This window comes from Pollicipes pollicipes, unplaced genomic scaffold, assembly GCF_011947565.3.
Source record: "Pollicipes pollicipes isolate AB1234 unplaced genomic scaffold, Ppol_2.1 Scaffold_4219;HRSCAF=4965_pilon_pilon_pilon, whole genome shotgun sequence".
Lineage (NCBI taxonomy): Eukaryota > Metazoa > Arthropoda > Thecostraca > Pollicipedomorpha > Pollicipedidae > Pollicipes > Pollicipes pollicipes.
Genome location: NW_023596448.1, coordinates 27,586,502 through 27,603,272, shown reverse-complemented (window position 1 = coordinate 27,603,272; position 16,771 = coordinate 27,586,502). Strand labels below are relative to the sequence as shown.

Here is a 16,771-nt window from a genome sequence, read left to right as displayed (position 1 = left end):
CCAGAATACCCAAACTTCTATGCTACTAGTTCATGGTGCCTCCAAACTATCATACTAGAGTACTACTAGACGCATTCTTTTTACGGTGATCTGATCGGTAGTTTTGTGTAGAGTACGCTTGTGATTCACCTGAAATGAATACTTTAATGATTTTTCGTGAATATTAAAGAAAGTTATTTGTATTTTACCGCGAAAAGCTCCTTTATCAAGGCAAAGTATAGTAAAGCTGAAATGCATACAGTAGCACACCACAGCGGCAATCCGGTTACTATAGCAACGGAGATGAGCCGAACCAGGGTGCGTAAGGAATTGAAATCGAAATGTCTCGGCGGTTTTCGGGTTTGGTGCGGTTTGATCTGTGCGCCTACGACGACTGAAATTGAATTTGCCTGCTTTGACACAGTGAGTATTTTGTTGCGGTGCATGTACGTGGACTCGTGCAGAAAATATATTACATGCGCAGTCAATTGGTAACACGGCATGCATGTCCGAGGCTTTGGAAACGACAAACAGTTTTAACAAGGACCGGCCACGTATAATGACAAAAGAAGCTGGAATGCGCGAAATGGAATAGGAAACGGCTTAAAACCCATTCTGCGGTCGTTTGTGCTAATTCGCTCGCGCATTTCGTATTCGTCGCGATGTTTCCGAATCGTGCCGACATTGCTGCACCATCGGTGTGTACGGCTATGATCGACACGGTTCCGTCCGTCAGGTTTTGCCACTGTCGCGATTAGATTCGACTGCTAGCTTAAGTACGTCAGGGGCAGATCTCCTCAAATCTTATGTTTTAACATGCCGCATCGTTTTGTTTCCAGATTCACGATGGATTTCCAATACGTTTACATCAAGAAGCGCTCGGAATTTGGGCGACAATGTTTCTTCAACAGCGAGCCAGGTGTGAAGTGAACCGGTAGCATTTGCCGCACACGTACATGAGAATACCGAGCGTAGCATGCGGCGAATAGCACATAAGCACATTGACAACGCGCTGGTGAATGCAAGTAGTTGTGAGTATGGCCGCAGTGCGTGCTATATGCGAGCGCTTGATAAGTCTGGAGGCATCACGCCCACCTTGTAGCATCCCTTGCAATAGCTCTTTCTGTTATGCACATTTGTTCACCTGATGGTTGGTTCAGGTGAAGTTGGTGTCAGTGTAGTCGCTAAGCACAGCTTATTCTTGGCCACTAAACCAATCTACGAAGTGGTGGGAACTACACATGCTCGACGGGAACTACAAGTTTCAAGCGTCATGACGCTGATAGGCGCGCCCCTTGTTAAGGGTTCTCCATTGCCAATCGGGAAAAGCACCACCTTGGGTGGAGTTCGAACTCACCTGATGAATGTCGTGTTCCAAGGCAATGACACAGCATCAGCTACTTTGATGACAACATCCGGCGCTCAATAAACTGCCTTTCTAGATGCACAGTGCATAATTGAAGTTGTATTTTCTACAGTGTTCTATTGTTTAAGTTGTTAACCACTCGCGAACATTTCGATTCCTCACGCACCTACCTAAGCGCGCTGCTTATCCGTCCTCTGGCCCGGATTGCGTCCCTGCCCCACCATGTGCCGTGAACCGGTGTGCTGGACGGGCGTTTGGCTGCTCGTCTCGCATTTGTCATCACAATCAGTTCCGGTTGAATACCGTGCTTAGTCTGACCTCTGGGATGCGGCAGCGCGCCGTTAGCATCCAGCTCGTGCCCGCCCCGCGTCATACCTGTGACCCTGACCTCTTACCCATGCCCACCTCGCGTCATCACCCGTAACACTGGCCTCTGACCCGTGCCCGCATCACGCCATCACCAATAACACTAACCTCCGAACCGTGCCCGCCTAGTGTCATCACCCGTAACACTGACCCCTGACGCGTGCCGGCAAAAGCCGCCATCACGTGCGACATCGCGCCGAACGCAGAGCTGGCCGCCAAGTTCCTGCACGTGAACCCGGTGCACCGCGGCACGCAGGTCGGCTGCGAGATGTCGGAGCATGAGGTCAGTCAACGGCTGCCGCGTCTCTTCGGCCCACCGGCCCGAGAATCCGCCACGAGCCCGGCGGGAGCGAGGCTGTCGGATGTGCGAGGCAGAGCACGTGCTCCGGCTAGAGTTGACACATTGTTTGATGCAACGTGTGATCTGGTTTTCGACTGGGGTTGGCGAGGTGTTCAGCGGTTGTTGTCATGTCATGTCACGTCTCTTGGTGGCTCATGTCATGGTTGTCATGTCTCCTGCGTTTTCACAAGGGCGCGAAGTAAGACGATGCCCGCGTGGAATTCAGACGCTGAAGCGCACAATTCGCACAACACGGTGTGTTTGCAGTACGATGGTTGAGATGAGCTGGGAAAGTCCCAGTCAATGGATAGCTATGCCTCGGGGCGCACCGGAACCGAGTAACGGGGCGGTCACTGGTAGAGTGTTAACCGGTGCACGGCAACCAAATAAAGGGGAAAAATACAAGTGCAAATCAGGTGGTCTGTAACGCAATTATATCCCTTCGATATTTAATAAGTTTAGCAATGCAATGACGTCCTTTTCGCCTTCAGTAACGGCCACTGCCACCGGGCTCTGACACCGATGATAGTCCTGTTGGAGCACTGGTTTAATGAGGTGAAAAGGGCTCGGCAATCTTCTGTCTTTCGTTCGGGCTGTGGGCGGTGACGGCTCTTATGCCCCAAACAGTATGCTTCAAGATGAAGACGGCACCGGATGCAGCCTTGCAAGGACTTTGCATGCTTCCATTTTTGTTTTTAACTGACCTCTATCTTCCTCGCGCAGGCTCCCAGCCGGTTTCATTTGACCCCCCCCCCTTCCCCCCTGTTGTGACCTGATGTCAGGTGAGCACGGACCGCGCCGAGTACGCCACAACGGGCGTCGATCACACTGAGGGTGGCTGGCCCAAGGACATCAACCCCCAGGACGTGGAGCAAACGACCCGCTTTAAGAAGAAGGTGGAGAAGGACGACGTGTACATGTCCTCCGTGCTACAGCTCGGCTCGGTGAGTGTCGGCGACGCGATCGCCGAGTGGTAGGCGCCCTCGGTTCCGACGTGGGAGGTCCGGGTTCGAACCCCGTTTGCACCATGGCTCCTGATCGCTAACCTCTGTAACCTCTGTTAGTAACCTCTGTTAGTAGATGGCGTTCCATAAAAGGGTTCGCGATGACGTACGTCGCGTTCCCTTCATAAAAGCTCGACGAATCCCTGATGCCAGGGGAGTGCCGGTGTCGCCGATGACGGTATGTCGGAGTTTGTAGAGGACCTGGGTTCGAATCCCGCGTTGGCAGAATGTTCAACTGGTCTCATTCCTTGAACTGGTGTAAGCATTGGTGAGCTAAGCTGTGCCAATGGCAGCTTCATGGAAAATAAAGAATTTATTTTATTTGTTTTTATCAGTCATCGTTAGTGGCATTATTGCTACTCTAGTTATTGTTTTATAATCATCATTAACAGCAAAGCAGGCTCATCCTCAGCAAGGGTTGTTGCGGTACACCAGGACTTCGCCGCAGGCGTCAAGATGCTAAACTGTTGAATGATTGCATCCTGCGATGTTGCCCTTCGTCTTGTACCCTCTCTTGACAATCAGAGTCAGTGAGACGGTCTGTGGCCATAAATTTGTGTTGTGGCGCTAGGGGGTAATGACCATAAAATGGGGAAGTTACGAGCCACGCCGCTATGCGCTCGATTTGTGTTGTGCGCAATGTACGCGTGAAGTATCCATATGCCATCTTATGCCATGCATCCATGATGATACATGATGATGCATGATGATTTTACCATTATGTCAAGCATCCATGTGCCATCATAGTCGCAACATCTGTAGCGCACGAGGCTCGTTGGCCAAATATCATGCGGTTTACGTCCTCGCCGCGAGTTCAGAATGTGCGACGCATCTAAGGAGGGAGCCGACTGTTTCCCCATATCTTCAAATATTTTGGTCAAAGTCAGAGTCCGATCTTCCATCACGTGGCGCGTCACCGACCCAGTGACGCGCCGCTGTTGTCTCTCCTGCTGTTGGTTGTGACGCGTGTAGCCGCTGCCGTTGTGGTCTTTTTGACGATAGCAGCGCAAGAAAGAGACGCGCCGGTACAAGCTAGCCTGGCTTCGTCCCGCGGGGTCTGACCCGATTTACGGTGACCCCCGGCGATCCGTGACCCGATACCGTTCTGTAATCCGTTGATTTGACACATCGCTACGCCTGACACATCGCTATGCCTGACACATCGCTACGTATGACACATTGCTATGCCCGACACATCACTACGCCTGACACATCGCTTTACCTGACACATCGCTATGTCTGACACATCGCTACGCCTGACACATCACCACGCTGGTGCTGTTGTCTGGCACGTTGTCGCCCTACCCTGACTCGGTGACCTGATCACATGGTCTTAACCTGCCCTGAGGCCTGACCACGTGACCTCACCCGCGTGACCTTGGCGGGCAGATGATGGAGCACTGCATCAAGCAGAACAACACGCTGGACATCTACGAGGAGTACTTCGGTGGCGAAGGAGGTGACGCCCCCGGGGACGACACCACCAGCGCCAAGACCATCAACGTCTTCCGCGACCCCTGTCCCGTCCACAGGGCGGTAAGGTCCCCCACTACTGATGGCCATACATGTATTCGCTCGTCCCGCGTTTTTGCTGCTTAACTGGGTTCGGCCTGCCAATGACGTTTACAAGAACGAGGTTTGAAAATATTCGTGTCAGTCTCAGGAGTTGTTAAAGAAGTCAACGAGTCAGCACTGAGTGCTGCCACCACCACAAAGATTTGTTGGATGGCTCCCGCTCGCTAGAGCGTCGCTCTTAGTGCTGCCATTGGGATTTCGAAGAATTGTTATCTCCACACAGATCCCATTGTGTTTGTCGTTTTGGTCTCTTGCCCCAGTTGGTGTCTGGACGCCTCTGACTGTATGTGCCCCCTTATAACTCGCCGTGTGTCTGTGCCAGGTGTCCAGTCTCAGCTGGAGTCCGGACGCCTCTCACCGTATGTACCCCGTATAACTCGCCGTGTGTCTGTGTCAGGTGTCCAGTCTCAGCTGGAGTCCGGACGCCTCTCATCTGGCCGCCGCCTACACCAGCCTGCGTTTCCAGAGCAGCGCCCAAGACCTGCCCACCCAGTCATTCGTCTGGGACGTGGGTGAGCAGCTGCCGCTTGGCGTCCGTAGAAGGGGGGGGGGGGGGGGAGGGGAGCGGTCTGCGTAGCCGGTGCCATGACTGACTCGGTCTGCAGTTCGCCACAGGGGACCGGAGGCAAGACGGTCGATGGGTCCTTCGTCCTGCAGAGTTATCGTGTTTGTTGCAACTTACTTTGAATGGTATGTTTAGCAATTTGTGCGAGGCTCCCGGCCAAAAACGCCGGTCCATGTTATCAGGAGTGGTACCGCCCGGCGAATGACGGCAGGAAGGCAGGTGTGTTGGTTACACCCGTCCCATGCAACGCCGCGTCAGGCGTAAAGAGAAGTTGCGCTGCACGCACTGCCGCCGAGGTATGATGTCACGGTTCAAGGTCATGAGGACACGCCGCCCATCCCTGCGGCTGCGCCGTCACACGTGACCTCCCCTTGTCCTGACGCCCCTCCCCCCACGCCCGTCGCCGCCGACAGAGAACCCGAGCCGGCCCGACTACACCATGGCGCCGCCGGACTGCCTGGTCTCGGTCGAGTTCAACCCGAAGGAGTCGTTCGTGCTGGCCGGCGGCACGTACCGCGGCCGGGTGTGCTGGTTCGACCGGCGGCGCGGCCCGCAGCCGGTGGAGATGAGCACACTGGAGGCCAGCCACCGCGACCCCGTCTACAGCACCGTCTGGGTGAACTCCAAGTCCGGCACCGAGCTCTTCACCGCCTCCACCGACGGCATGGTGAGCACGATCAGGGAGGGGAGGGTGTCGGCCGGATGGGGACGTAACCAGGTGGTCTGAAACAACGGCTTCTGGCGCGGGCGGTCTGGGTTCGGCATCGGGTGCGGTGGTGAACTGAAGGACGTGCAGGTGCCGGCGGTCGCAAGATGGACTCGTGGTAGCATACACTTACCCCGTAGTGATGACAGGGACGGTGGTCAGTGACGTGACGCCAGCAATCGTATTCATTATTGCTCGCGATGAAAGGCACAGAAAGTGCTCGGCGACCGCCGACGCTTACCTTCACACGTTAATGCTGTGTAAACATAGAAGCGCGCTGATATACGGCTGGTTTTGTGGGGCGGCCGTCTTTGTCGCCTCACCACGGTGGGCGTTGGTGGATGGGACCTGACCCTGACCTCAGATCTCTCGACCTCAGCTGACCTCAGGTCGTCTGACGTGGCCTGCCGCCGACCTCAGGTGCTGTGGTGGGACACACGAAAGCTCTCAGAGCCGACGGAGACGCTGATCATTGACGTGAACAAGACGCAGGAGCCGTCGCTGCGGCTGGCGCAGGGCGCCACCGTGCTCGAGTACGAGACCACCATCCCGACCAAGTTCATGATCGGCACCGAGCAGGGCTGCGTCATCCAGTGCAACCGCAAGGGCAAGACGCAGACGGAGAAGATCGCCGCCATCTACTCGGCCCACCTGGGTGCCGTCAAGCAGGTGGGCGCCGCGCCGGGCGGTGGTGACGGGGCGAGGGGAATGGGAGACGGTCTCCCCTCGGACGGGCCTTAGGCCACAGACCTGCAGGCCGCGTGGGTCTGTGGATGGGGCTGGCGTGGGTCTGTGGGTGGGGCTGGGCGGTTGAGAGAGGGTCGGCCGGCAGTCGGTGTTGACGTGCGAGGTGGGGAAGCCAGTGCCAGACGTTCAGAGGACTGGCGAAATGTTCGGCTGTTTAGCGGGGGGAGGGGGGAGGGACTATTATGCTGTAGAAACGGTGGATGCTGGGGGTGACGAACAGGAGGCGTTATTATGAAGTCGGAATACGGTCACGTGGTAACATACAGACGATTAGAGGTACAGGAACTACAAACCAAGACTTCTGCTGTTCATCTGTTCTCGCATCACTTTGTGCCTGGCCATCCAGACATCGTCATGCGATGTGTGAGCACTTCGTTCTCCACGTAAACTCGCCGAACTTGGCTGTAACACAACTCATGACGGCTGCTCATTACCAACTGGCGCCTGACGCTCCTGGCTGTGGCCAGTGTCCAGTAAACAGGGATCAGCGACGTCTGTGTTCTATCCGCTGCTCAGGTCCAGCGGAACCCGGCCTTCCTGAAGAACTTCCTCACCATCGGCGACTGGTGCGCCAAGATCTGGTCGGAGGAGTGTCGCGAGAGCGCCATTTTCTGGACCGAGTAAGCCCCCCCCCCCCCCCGCCCACACTCACGCACATACGCCGCTAGAGACGGGCCACATCCGGCATGCTCCCGAGTGACTTCAGATTGAGTGCCCTGAGTACGCGCGTGACGTTGGTAAGTTAAAGCCTGCCAAATTGTTGTGGGCACAAACACTCCCAGGTGTATTCGGGGAGTGCGTTCAGAGTGGCTGCACAGTCGGCGGCCCGTCGGGCATGGGTCGGCAGATTAGGGTCGGGATCTTAACACCACAAAAACATTTTTCCATGAGTATTAACATGAACATGAACATAAACATAAACGTTCGCATGAACGTGATCATGAACGCCATGCTTCGCGTTGATTAGCTCGTTATAAGTCCTGGCTGTTTGATTGGTAGTCTTTAAGTTTCGCGATATCGGATTGGCTGTTTTTGTCCCCCGACTTTTTCATTGGCTGTGGGCCGTGATCAGCTCTGGCTAACGATTCATTAACCGAACAGATCGACTGCCTGCCAATCGCTGGTAACCACAGCCTGCGCCAATTGGCCGTTGGCCACCCATGCCTCACCCTGATTGGCTGAGTTCCAGCCGTGCTACACTCTGATTGGCGGCGGCTCTGACTAGGCGGAGCCCGTCCCCAGTAACGGCGAGGTGCGCCTGACAAACGGGGCCTGGAGCCCCAGCCGACCTTCGGTCTTCTTCACCACCAAGGCCGACGGCACCGTGGACGTATGGGACATTCTGTACCAGCAGCGGCTGCCCGTACTCACCGTACAGGTAGGTGGGATCCGCTAGTTCCATCTTTAGCGCAAATGAGATGGTGATGAAGACTGAAGACTAGGGCGCGATATCTGCGGTCCCCCACAAACGTGAGAATACGACGTGTGGTTAGCCATGCAAGTCCTTTCACAGAAAAGAACAGTGTTCCTTTGTGCGATATCCTGACCTGACGTGATACCATCCCAGGAGGCTGGTGACAGCTGGAGACGTCGCGGGTGCAGTGCTTTGACATGACCTGACCTTACATGACATGGCCCCAGGTGGGCGACAGTCAGCTGGAGACGCTGCGGGTGCAGGAGGCCGGCTCGATCCTGGCGGCCGGCAGCGCCGACGGTCAGATCACGCTGCTCGAGCTCTCCGACAGCCTCGTCAGCTCGCAGAAGAACGACCGGCTCGTGCTGACGGCGGTAGGTCGCCGGCCCGGCACCGGCTCCGGCCGTGGCCGCGGCTGGTCCCGCGGCGGTGTGGCACTCCGTCGAGTGGCAGAGACTACGACGGTTGACTTGGCGCGCGGGGTCGTTGTCTCACCCGCGAACGAGCCCGAGCCTCTCGCGGGGAAGTCTGAGGCTCTCGCAACTGACTCGTTGTTCCTCCCGCCCTGCCATAAGCGCCACACACCGCGCGACGTACCGATGTGGGGATCGCGTGCGCGCCACGAGGCGGGACTGACTCCTGTGCCGTTCTCTTGATACCGATGACCTTTTCGGGCGGGGTTCACCCGCTCCAGCCAGCTGATGCCTCGTGTCCATGTGAGTTTGGAACTGCCGCAGCCGGGTGTTGTGTCTGTGCACGATGTTGCCCCGTTTGCCAGATGTTTGAGCGGGAGACGCGACGTGAGAAAATCCTCGAAGGGAAGAATCGCGAGGCGCGACTGCTGAAGAAGATGAAGGCCGACAGCGCGAACTCCGCCGGTGAGACGCGCGTCGATCACGTGATGGCCGCCCCGAGGGCAGCACTGGCACGCTGCGCACGTGATGGGAGTGGACCAGGTGCATCCGATCAGTCAGGATGCTGTCTTTCGGAGCTGAGCATGCCAGGATACCGTCTGTTGTAATCCAAAACATGACCGCTCTCGACTCTCTGACCGCATCCGATCCCTCTGGCCGCGCCTGTTCCCTCCAACCGCGTCTGTCCCCTCTGACCGCATATGGGCCTCGACTGCACCCGGCCCCTCTGACCGCACCCGGCCCTTCTGACCGCGCCTGTTCCCTCCAACCGCGTCTGTCCCCTCTGACCGCACCCGGCCCTCTGACCGCACCCGGCCCTCTGACCGCATCCGGCCCCTCTGACCGCACCCGGCCCTCTGACCGCACCCGGCCCTCTGACCCCACCCGGCCCTCTGACCGCATCCGGCCCCTCTGACCGCACCCGGCCCTCTGACCGCACTCGTCCCCTCTGATCGCGCCCGCCGCCGGTGCCGCCAGTGTCTGAGCGCCCGTCGACCATCTCCCCGACGCTGACGGCCAGCGCGCGCGCCGAGAAGGAGCAGATCGAGGTGGAGCTGATCGAGGAGGCGCAGAAGAGCTTCTTCGGGACCGTGTACAAGGTGGGGCCGTGCGGGTGCCGCTGGACGCTGGCGCTACAGGTGGGGAGGCGTCCGGGCTGGGCCGGGCGAGTGCCGAATCTAAATGGCGGCGCTGATTGGTGGTTTGTGAGGACCACGGAAGCCAGGATGGTTTGTGGCGACCCGTGTTGGAACAGGTAACGGGGTGCTTAATATTGGATGTGAATTGCTCGAGAGGGGGAATGCACAGCTATTACTTGCGCTGTTAAAATGTGAAGTATTTGCACGTTCGTTTTACCGGGTTTCGTAAGCGTCCACGGCCTCCCCAGTGCGCTGTCGTCGTTTGGGATTTAACCAAATTCGAGGTCGAGACGGCCCAACCATCAGTTGTCTACCGTGGAGCTCGGAGCATTGTGAAATAACAGCGACACATTTTTGCCGCTAGCGCCGACGAATACATATCAACGCTTGCAGAGAGTGTTTTTCGTACTTCTGTGCTCCGAGGGACTTGATGGACGTAATGAGGCGTTGAGGCGAGCCTCGCGAAGGAACGCCCCGTCACGTCATGGCCGGCGTACGCTCCTGAAGTCGGAGCGCGCGTCGCCCCGCACGCGGCCGCAAACGTCGGCGTCTCCACGCGCTGTTATCACCCGTCCTCTCACCTGCCGTCGTCGGTGCCGCGTGCCCGCAGGAGAAGGCGGCACGCCAGGAGTGCCAGCAGCGGCAGATGAGCGAGAAGGGGGTGGAGGCGCAGCTGGACAGCGTCGACTTCCAGGCGCCCGACCTCAGCGCCGACTCGCCCGGCCCGCAGGGTACGTCCCCGTCGCCGCAGGGATAGCGCAGGTGGCTGGGCCACGGCGCCGGCACTGCCGTGACGTCAGAGTGACGTCGGGTGCGCACGTTGGTGTCATGTCGGGTAGCAAATGGGCACGTCACTTTTTGCCTTTTTTTAGTTTAGGCTACGCTGTGCCGAAATAACCACCACCTCCCATTTTGAACGTTTTGCGACACCTTCCAGCCGTTATGAGTTGCACTGTTCTCGTGCCCGTCGCACCGTCCCCACAGACCCGGCCGGCAGCACGATGCTTGCGGTGTACCACAGGCGGGTGCCTGTTGCGGTGCCGTCCTGCGCCCCCTCCCATCCTCTGACTGGCGGTAACCGCCCCTACAGATGCCGCTGGCGCTAACCTGGCCAGCTCGGCCGCCAGGCAGGGCTCGGTTGGCTCAGTCGCCGCCAAATCCTCGTCCACCGCCGCCGCCAAGGCGTCATCCACAATGGCCGCCAAGGCCTCATCCACCATGGCCGCCAAAACCTCGTCTACCATGGCCGCCAAAACCTCGTCCACTATGGCCGCCAAAACCTCGTCCACCATGGCCGCTAAGCTCTCGTCCACGGTGGCGGCCAAGATCTCGTCGGTCATGGCCGCGAAAACGTCATCCACGGCCACTGCGCGCAAGTCGTCCACTATGGCGGCCAGGACGTCGTCCACGGCCGCCGCAACAGCCTCGTCGACGGAAGCGACGCAGGCTTCGTCGGCGACGGGCGCCTCATCGGCGACGGGTGCCTCGTCGGCGACCGCAGCGTCGTCGGCGACGGCGGCCTCGTCGGCGGCGGCGGCCGCCGAGTCGACGTCGTCGGCGGCGGCGACGGCACCGACAGACGACTCGGCCGGCTCGTCGAGCATGGTGACGGCGGCCGGCGACGACGAGTCGGGCCTGGCGCCGGTCATGTCCGTGGCAGACCAGATCGCCGACGTGGTGGACGGCCTGGAGGCGGCCGTCGACGACCTGCTGGACCCGAGCCGCGAGGAGACCGAGGCCACGTCCCCCGAGGACACGGCCGACCAGACCACCGACTCGTGAGCTGGTGACTGCCAGAGAAGACCGGCGACAAGCAGAAGGAGAAGGGGAGGGGGGGGGGGGCTGCGGAGAGAGGAGGGGACGCGGAGGGAGGAGGGGCTATTGCTAAAGCCTGGAAGAGAGGTGATCCGTGGCTAAGGTGGGGCATAATGACACCGCGATGACATCGCGATGACACCGTGGAACACCGCAATGGGATAAGCTCGCGAATGGTGATGAGTGGTCGGACGCTCCCGAGTGGAGTGAAGCAGCTGAGAGGGAGCGTGCTTGGGAGTGGATGCTGTGAAAGAGGTTGTCAGGTGGACGCCTGAAACGAGTGAAAATGGCATTTCTAGGGAAGCTTAACAAGCTCTAGGGGATAATGAAACGGGAAACTGGATGAACGCCGATTTTTGGGAGTGAATATCAAACGAAGACCTTCTACCAAGCTGCAGAGAGGAGATACAAATTAGGCCAATTTGCGCGAAATATGATAATGCAGAAGCGAGTGGTGAGCTAATTTCAACGTGGGGATTACGTGAACACGCTGCCGGGGGATCCTTACCGATGCGTTCGGTTACAAATGGTTGGTAGCGAAGCCGAAAGTGCACGTGAACCTCGACAGCTTCTGGTTTACGAAGACAATGCCGCAGATGTTCGCAGAAGCCCCTGGCAATGATTCGACAAACAATGTACGTCCAGGCGACGTCACAACGGTCCTGTTCTGGCACAGCAGGTCGCCCGCGCACGAGCTGGCTACTGGTGCGGGATGCGTGCTGGTGCAATCTAACGCCCCCGTACGGGCGCACAGGCGAGGGTGCGCTGAGCAAAGCGACGTTGAGGACTACCCGTGGCGTCTGGAGCCGTTCCTGTCGACGGTGTTGGAGTGCGAAGCACGGGAATGCTGCGAGATGTTCGGTAGACGCCGAATTGGCTGAATAGTGACTAAGCGACTTGTACGACACGTCGGAAAATCGAACTATTTTGTTTCGTTTGCTTTTACCTTTCATGAGGGTCATGAGGACAAAAAGAGAATATAAAAACTACAACAGGGCATATTGTGTGCATACGTAGCGGACTTTCCCCAGAGCACAGGGCTTCAAAACTTTAGATCTCAAATGTGCATTTCAGGACGACGGAAAGTTTTAAATCTAAGCGGACCTGACACCCCAGCCTCTAAAGTCCCCCGATCTTTCGTCATATGTGCTTCAGTTTCCTGCGTCCCGAAACATTTCAAAATGATCACCTTGGAAGCTTCAGCCAACGAAGGAACTTCTGCACGCTCATGTAATGTGTCAGGCTCAAATGGCATGTTCTCTACGTCTGCACCAAACCAAGTACGTTGCGCATGGTCGGAGCATGGGGAGAAGCGCTGCACTTGTTACTTCCGGTGCACCGGCAGCGACACAGTCTGCGGACTTCGCTTTATTTAGCGAGCATGGCGGGCGCGCGCACCGCTGCACCACCGGCTCCGCACCTCAGTCGGCGTGCACACGGAGACGCTGGCTGCGTGGTCGCGACGGTGAAGACCGCCGTTTGTGCACGACACCTGGTGTTCGGAGGTAAGCCGAGTGGGTCGGGTGGCAGGTCTGTCTGAGAGGTGATTCGAAATGTGTTTTTTTCCCGTTACTTCTTGCTCACGTGGTCATCCTCGCCAACGCCAAGAGCGCCCCTGGTTCGCTGGCGCTAGCCCTCTGTTCAGTCTAGAGCCTTGCGGCGTGATTATGGTGGCGGTTTCCGACTGCTTGCCTCGGATGTCTGCAAGAGCATTCATACCTTATTCACTAATGGTTAGGATTGTCTACACTGTGGCCCCTGCTTCAGCGGCGGCCGGTCGACTAATCAACCGAGCGGCAGCCGGCCCGCAGGCGGCGCGGCCGGCCGCCGGCTCCCAGCTGTGTCCGCCGCCGGCGCCGGCCTTGTCACTGCCGCCTGCCGCCCGCCAGGCGGCGTCAGCCTGCGCGCAGGCGGAGCCTGGCGCCGCGGAGCCGCCTGTGCTCTCCTTAGCTGTACCGAAGGTCACCGGTGTGCCAGGTGAGATGCCGCATTTGAAGATAACTAACGACGGGCAAATTATCTGTTCATGCGTGCTGGTCACCCAGCAGAGTGGCGCAGTGCAAGCGTGCTGTGCACATAACCCAGAGGTCCGTGGATCGAAACCACGCTCTGCTAGTTTTTTTCTGGGTGTAGTCGCTTACGTTTCACCTTTGACAACGGTTATAATTATCAGGCGACGTTTGTGGAGTTCCATTGTTATCCGCTAGCAGAGTGGCGCAGTGGAAGCGTGCTGGGCCCATAACCCAGAGGTCCGTGGATCGAAACCACGCTCTGCTACATTTTGTGGGCAGCGTCTTGTGCGTCACTTTGCTTCAAGGTACACGTCCCACACGGAACTCAGGCACGAGCGGCATAAAAACCACACGGAGTGTCCATTTGACTTTCCATTCAAGGCTTCGCTCGTTCTACGTGCAGAAGCACATGCCAAAACTAACAACAAAAAAGTTATCCGCTACTCGTGACATCTCGAAAGCAGGCGCTTTCTACCGGCTGACTGTCCAGGTCCCACCGCCGTCGTCTGACCTCCTCACCCTGACAGCACGGCCCTCGCGGCGCCGGGAGTCGGCGGCGCCGCCGCACGCGCCGCCCGTCCGGCGAGCCACCACCGAGGACTCTGAGACCAGCTGGTGCAGCCAGTCCTCGGACGCCGGCGAGTCCTCGGAGGAGGAGGAGGAGGCACCAGCGGTGGAGGAGACCGGCAGCGGCGTCGGCTCGGACGGCGGCACCGGCAGCGAGGGCGACGGCCGGTCCGCCAGCGGCGCGGTCTCCGAGGACGACTGAGGCAGTGGCTTGGACGGTGGGCTCGGGGTCGAGGGTCAGCTGCTGCCCCTCCCCCAGTCGGGGCGAAAATTAATAGAGGTCGCTAGCTCCTCACAGCAAGAAACCAGATGAACTCTGCTTTTGTTTCTCCCCCAATTCTCTAGGCTTCATCGGCACTATGCTTCGAGGGAGACCGACTGGTGAAGTGAGCACGTTGCGTACATGACGCCCATGTCGCATGGAGGGAGTTGGATGGCGGGAAGCCAACACCCGGACTAGTGAGGTTCAAAGTGTGACATCCAGGCGCGTAAGGCACTACAGTCTGCACACGCAGATGACAGGATAGTTGAGGATGCTATCAATAACTACGACAGTTCCAAGCGGACAGTGTGTATGGGGGGGGGGGGGGTCCGGATACACCTGACCCCAACACGTGGGTAGTGAGCTCCTGATCAACCACCGAGTGTTTGCTGGACGCTGTGTCAGCTGATGGCTCGGTCGTGCCAGCGCCTGTAGATGACCCATGAAGTGACAGATCCGAAAACGACCTTGTTTACTGCATTTGACCATGACTAAACGCCAACAAACACCACGCGTTTATATGGCGATAAATGCACAGTATTGTTCGGGTTGATCTAGTGGAATGCACTGCCTCGGGGGGGGGGGGGGCGCCTGGTACCACAATGACGTGGACGCGAACCCACAAAACTACCGCCAGATCCCAGCATCTCGATCCCCTCGTTTCCTTTCAGCATTTTGAATATCGTTTATCCCAGGTAGAGTATGTGCAATAATAAAGATACCTGGCACGTCTCGCTGAAGTTTTACGCCGAGATCCACTGTCGTCGATTCACCAAACCCTAGCGGAGACGACTCCCCATACAACTTCTACGGGTCTGTTCCAGTTCTCTCCGTTTAGGAACTTCCGAGGTATTACCAGAGAGATCACACGCTCTCCGCTGAACCCACCGAACAAAGGTGACGTCATCAACCACAGCGCCTGCTGGGCCCATTACGCACATGCCGCCGCTACTCCCCCACAGTCGTATAGCCTGGTCGCGACTCGTTGCATTCACGTTTACTTGGTGGCTGTGGTGAAGGTCGTGTGGTTATCTCTCTGAAGGCGACCAAGACGTCGTATTTGATGAGTATACGACATTCATATATTATTTAGTAACACTCAGTGTCGTCTAAGCTGCCCTGCAAAATACCATTTAACAGGTGAGTGCCCGGAGTTGGAGTAAGAACTTAGAGATGCGTCGTCTTTTGATGAGATGTTTTTGGCCGCGTGATGGCGTCACGGAACGAATGTAATGATGCGTTGAATAGGTGCCTGTATGGCTTCTTTTGTACTCCATTGACTATTGTTGTGCTGCCCCAGCACGCCACTGTGGCCCCTGCTTCAGCGGCGGCCGGTCGCCCAATCACCCGAGCGGCAGCCGGCCCGCAGGCGGCGCGGCCGACCGCCGGCTCCCAGCTGCGTCCGCCGCCGGCGCCGGCCTTGTCACTGCCGCCTGCCGCCCGCCAGGCGGCGTCAGCCTGCGCGCAGGCGGAGCCTGGCGCCACGGAGCCGCCTGTGCTGTCCTTAGCTGTGCCGAAGGTCACCGGTGTGCCAGGTGAGGCGCCGCATTTGGAGTTAAGTGACGACGGGCAAATTATCTGTTCATTACAAGCTTACCCAGCGGAGTGGCGCAATGGAAGCGTGCTGGGCCCATAACCCAGAGGTCCGCGGATCGTTACCACGCTCTGCCACTTTTTCTGGGTGTAGTCTCGTACGTTTTACATTTGAAAATTATTGTATTATCAGACGACGTTTGTGTAGTTTCATGGTTATCCGCCAGCAGAGTGGCGCAGTGGAAGCGTGCTGGGCCCATAACCCAGAGGTCCGTGGATCGAAACCACGCTCTGCTACGTCTTGTGGGCAGCGTCTTGTGCGCCACTTTATTTCAAGCCACACGTCCTACACGGAACTCAGGCACGAGCGGCATAAAAACCACACTGAGTTTCCACTTGACTTCCCATTGAAAACTGCTTGTTCCACATGCAGAAGGACATGTCAAAGCTAACAACAAAAACGTTTTCCGCTACTCATGGCATCTCGAAAGCAGGCACTTTCCACCGGCTGACTGTCCGGGTCTCACCGCCGTCGTCTGACCTCGTTGCCCTGGCAGTACGGCCCTCGCGGCGCCGGGAGTCTGCCGCAGCGCCGCACGTGCCGCCCGTCCGGCGCGCCACCACCGAGGACTCAGAGACCATCTGGTGCAGCCAGTCCTCGGACGCCGGCGAGTCCTCGGAGGAGGAGGAGGAGGCACCAGCGGTGGAGGAGACCGGCAGCGGCGCCGGCTCGGGCGGCGGCACCGGCAGCGAGGGCGACGGCCGGTCCGCCAGCGGCGCGGTCTCCAAGGACGACTGAGGCAGCGGCTTGGACGGTGGGCTGGGGGTGAAAGGTCAGCTGTGGCCCCCTCCCCAGTCGGAGCGAAAATTAACGTTGGTCGCTAGCTTCGTACGGCAAGAAACCAGGTGAACTCTGCGTTTGCTTCTCCCCCAATTCTCCAGGCTTCATCAGCAACATGCTTCGAGTG

The 16,771-nt window shown here is 58.0% G+C and overlaps 1 protein-coding gene and 1 non-coding gene across 2 annotated transcripts; both read left to right on the top strand.

The window, feature by feature from the left end:
- The first annotated feature begins 314 nt into the window (after positions 1-314).
- LOC119095102 (dynein intermediate chain 3, ciliary) lies at positions 315-11,396 on the top strand. The gene is made up of 16 exons (XM_037217992.1): positions 315-402; positions 819-898; positions 1,885-1,994; positions 2,834-2,995; positions 4,445-4,591; positions 5,028-5,142; positions 5,609-5,862; positions 6,322-6,570; positions 7,165-7,268; positions 7,891-8,026; positions 8,290-8,436; positions 8,841-8,940; positions 9,454-9,614; positions 10,225-10,345; positions 10,705-11,094; positions 11,275-11,396. The coding sequence occupies exons 2-16, from the start codon at positions 826-828 to the stop codon at positions 11,394-11,396; spliced, it is 2,391 nt and encodes a 796-aa protein (XP_037073887.1). The 5' UTR covers positions 315-402; positions 819-825.
- A 2,238-nt stretch (positions 11,397-13,634) lies between these two features.
- TRNAM-CAU (transfer RNA methionine (anticodon CAU)) lies at positions 13,635-13,706 on the top strand. Its single transcript has one exon. It is a non-coding gene; the product is annotated as a tRNA-Met (tRNA).
- Positions 13,707-16,771: the final 3,065 nt, after the last annotated feature.

Excerpts from the sequence above, each read along its gene's own strand:
- LOC119095102 (XM_037217992.1), top strand. The coding sequence starts at position 826 with ATGGATTTCCAATACGTTTACATCAAGAAGCGCTCGGAATTTGGGCGA. Across the intron at positions 5,143-5,608 it reads GTCATTCGTCTGGGACGTGG|AGAACCCGAGCCGGCCCGAC; the intron begins GTGAGCAGCTGC and ends CGCCGCCGACAG. Across the intron at positions 11,095-11,274 it reads GGGCGCCTCATCGGCGACGG|ACCAGATCGCCGACGTGGTG; the intron begins GTGCCTCGTCGG and ends TGTCCGTGGCAG.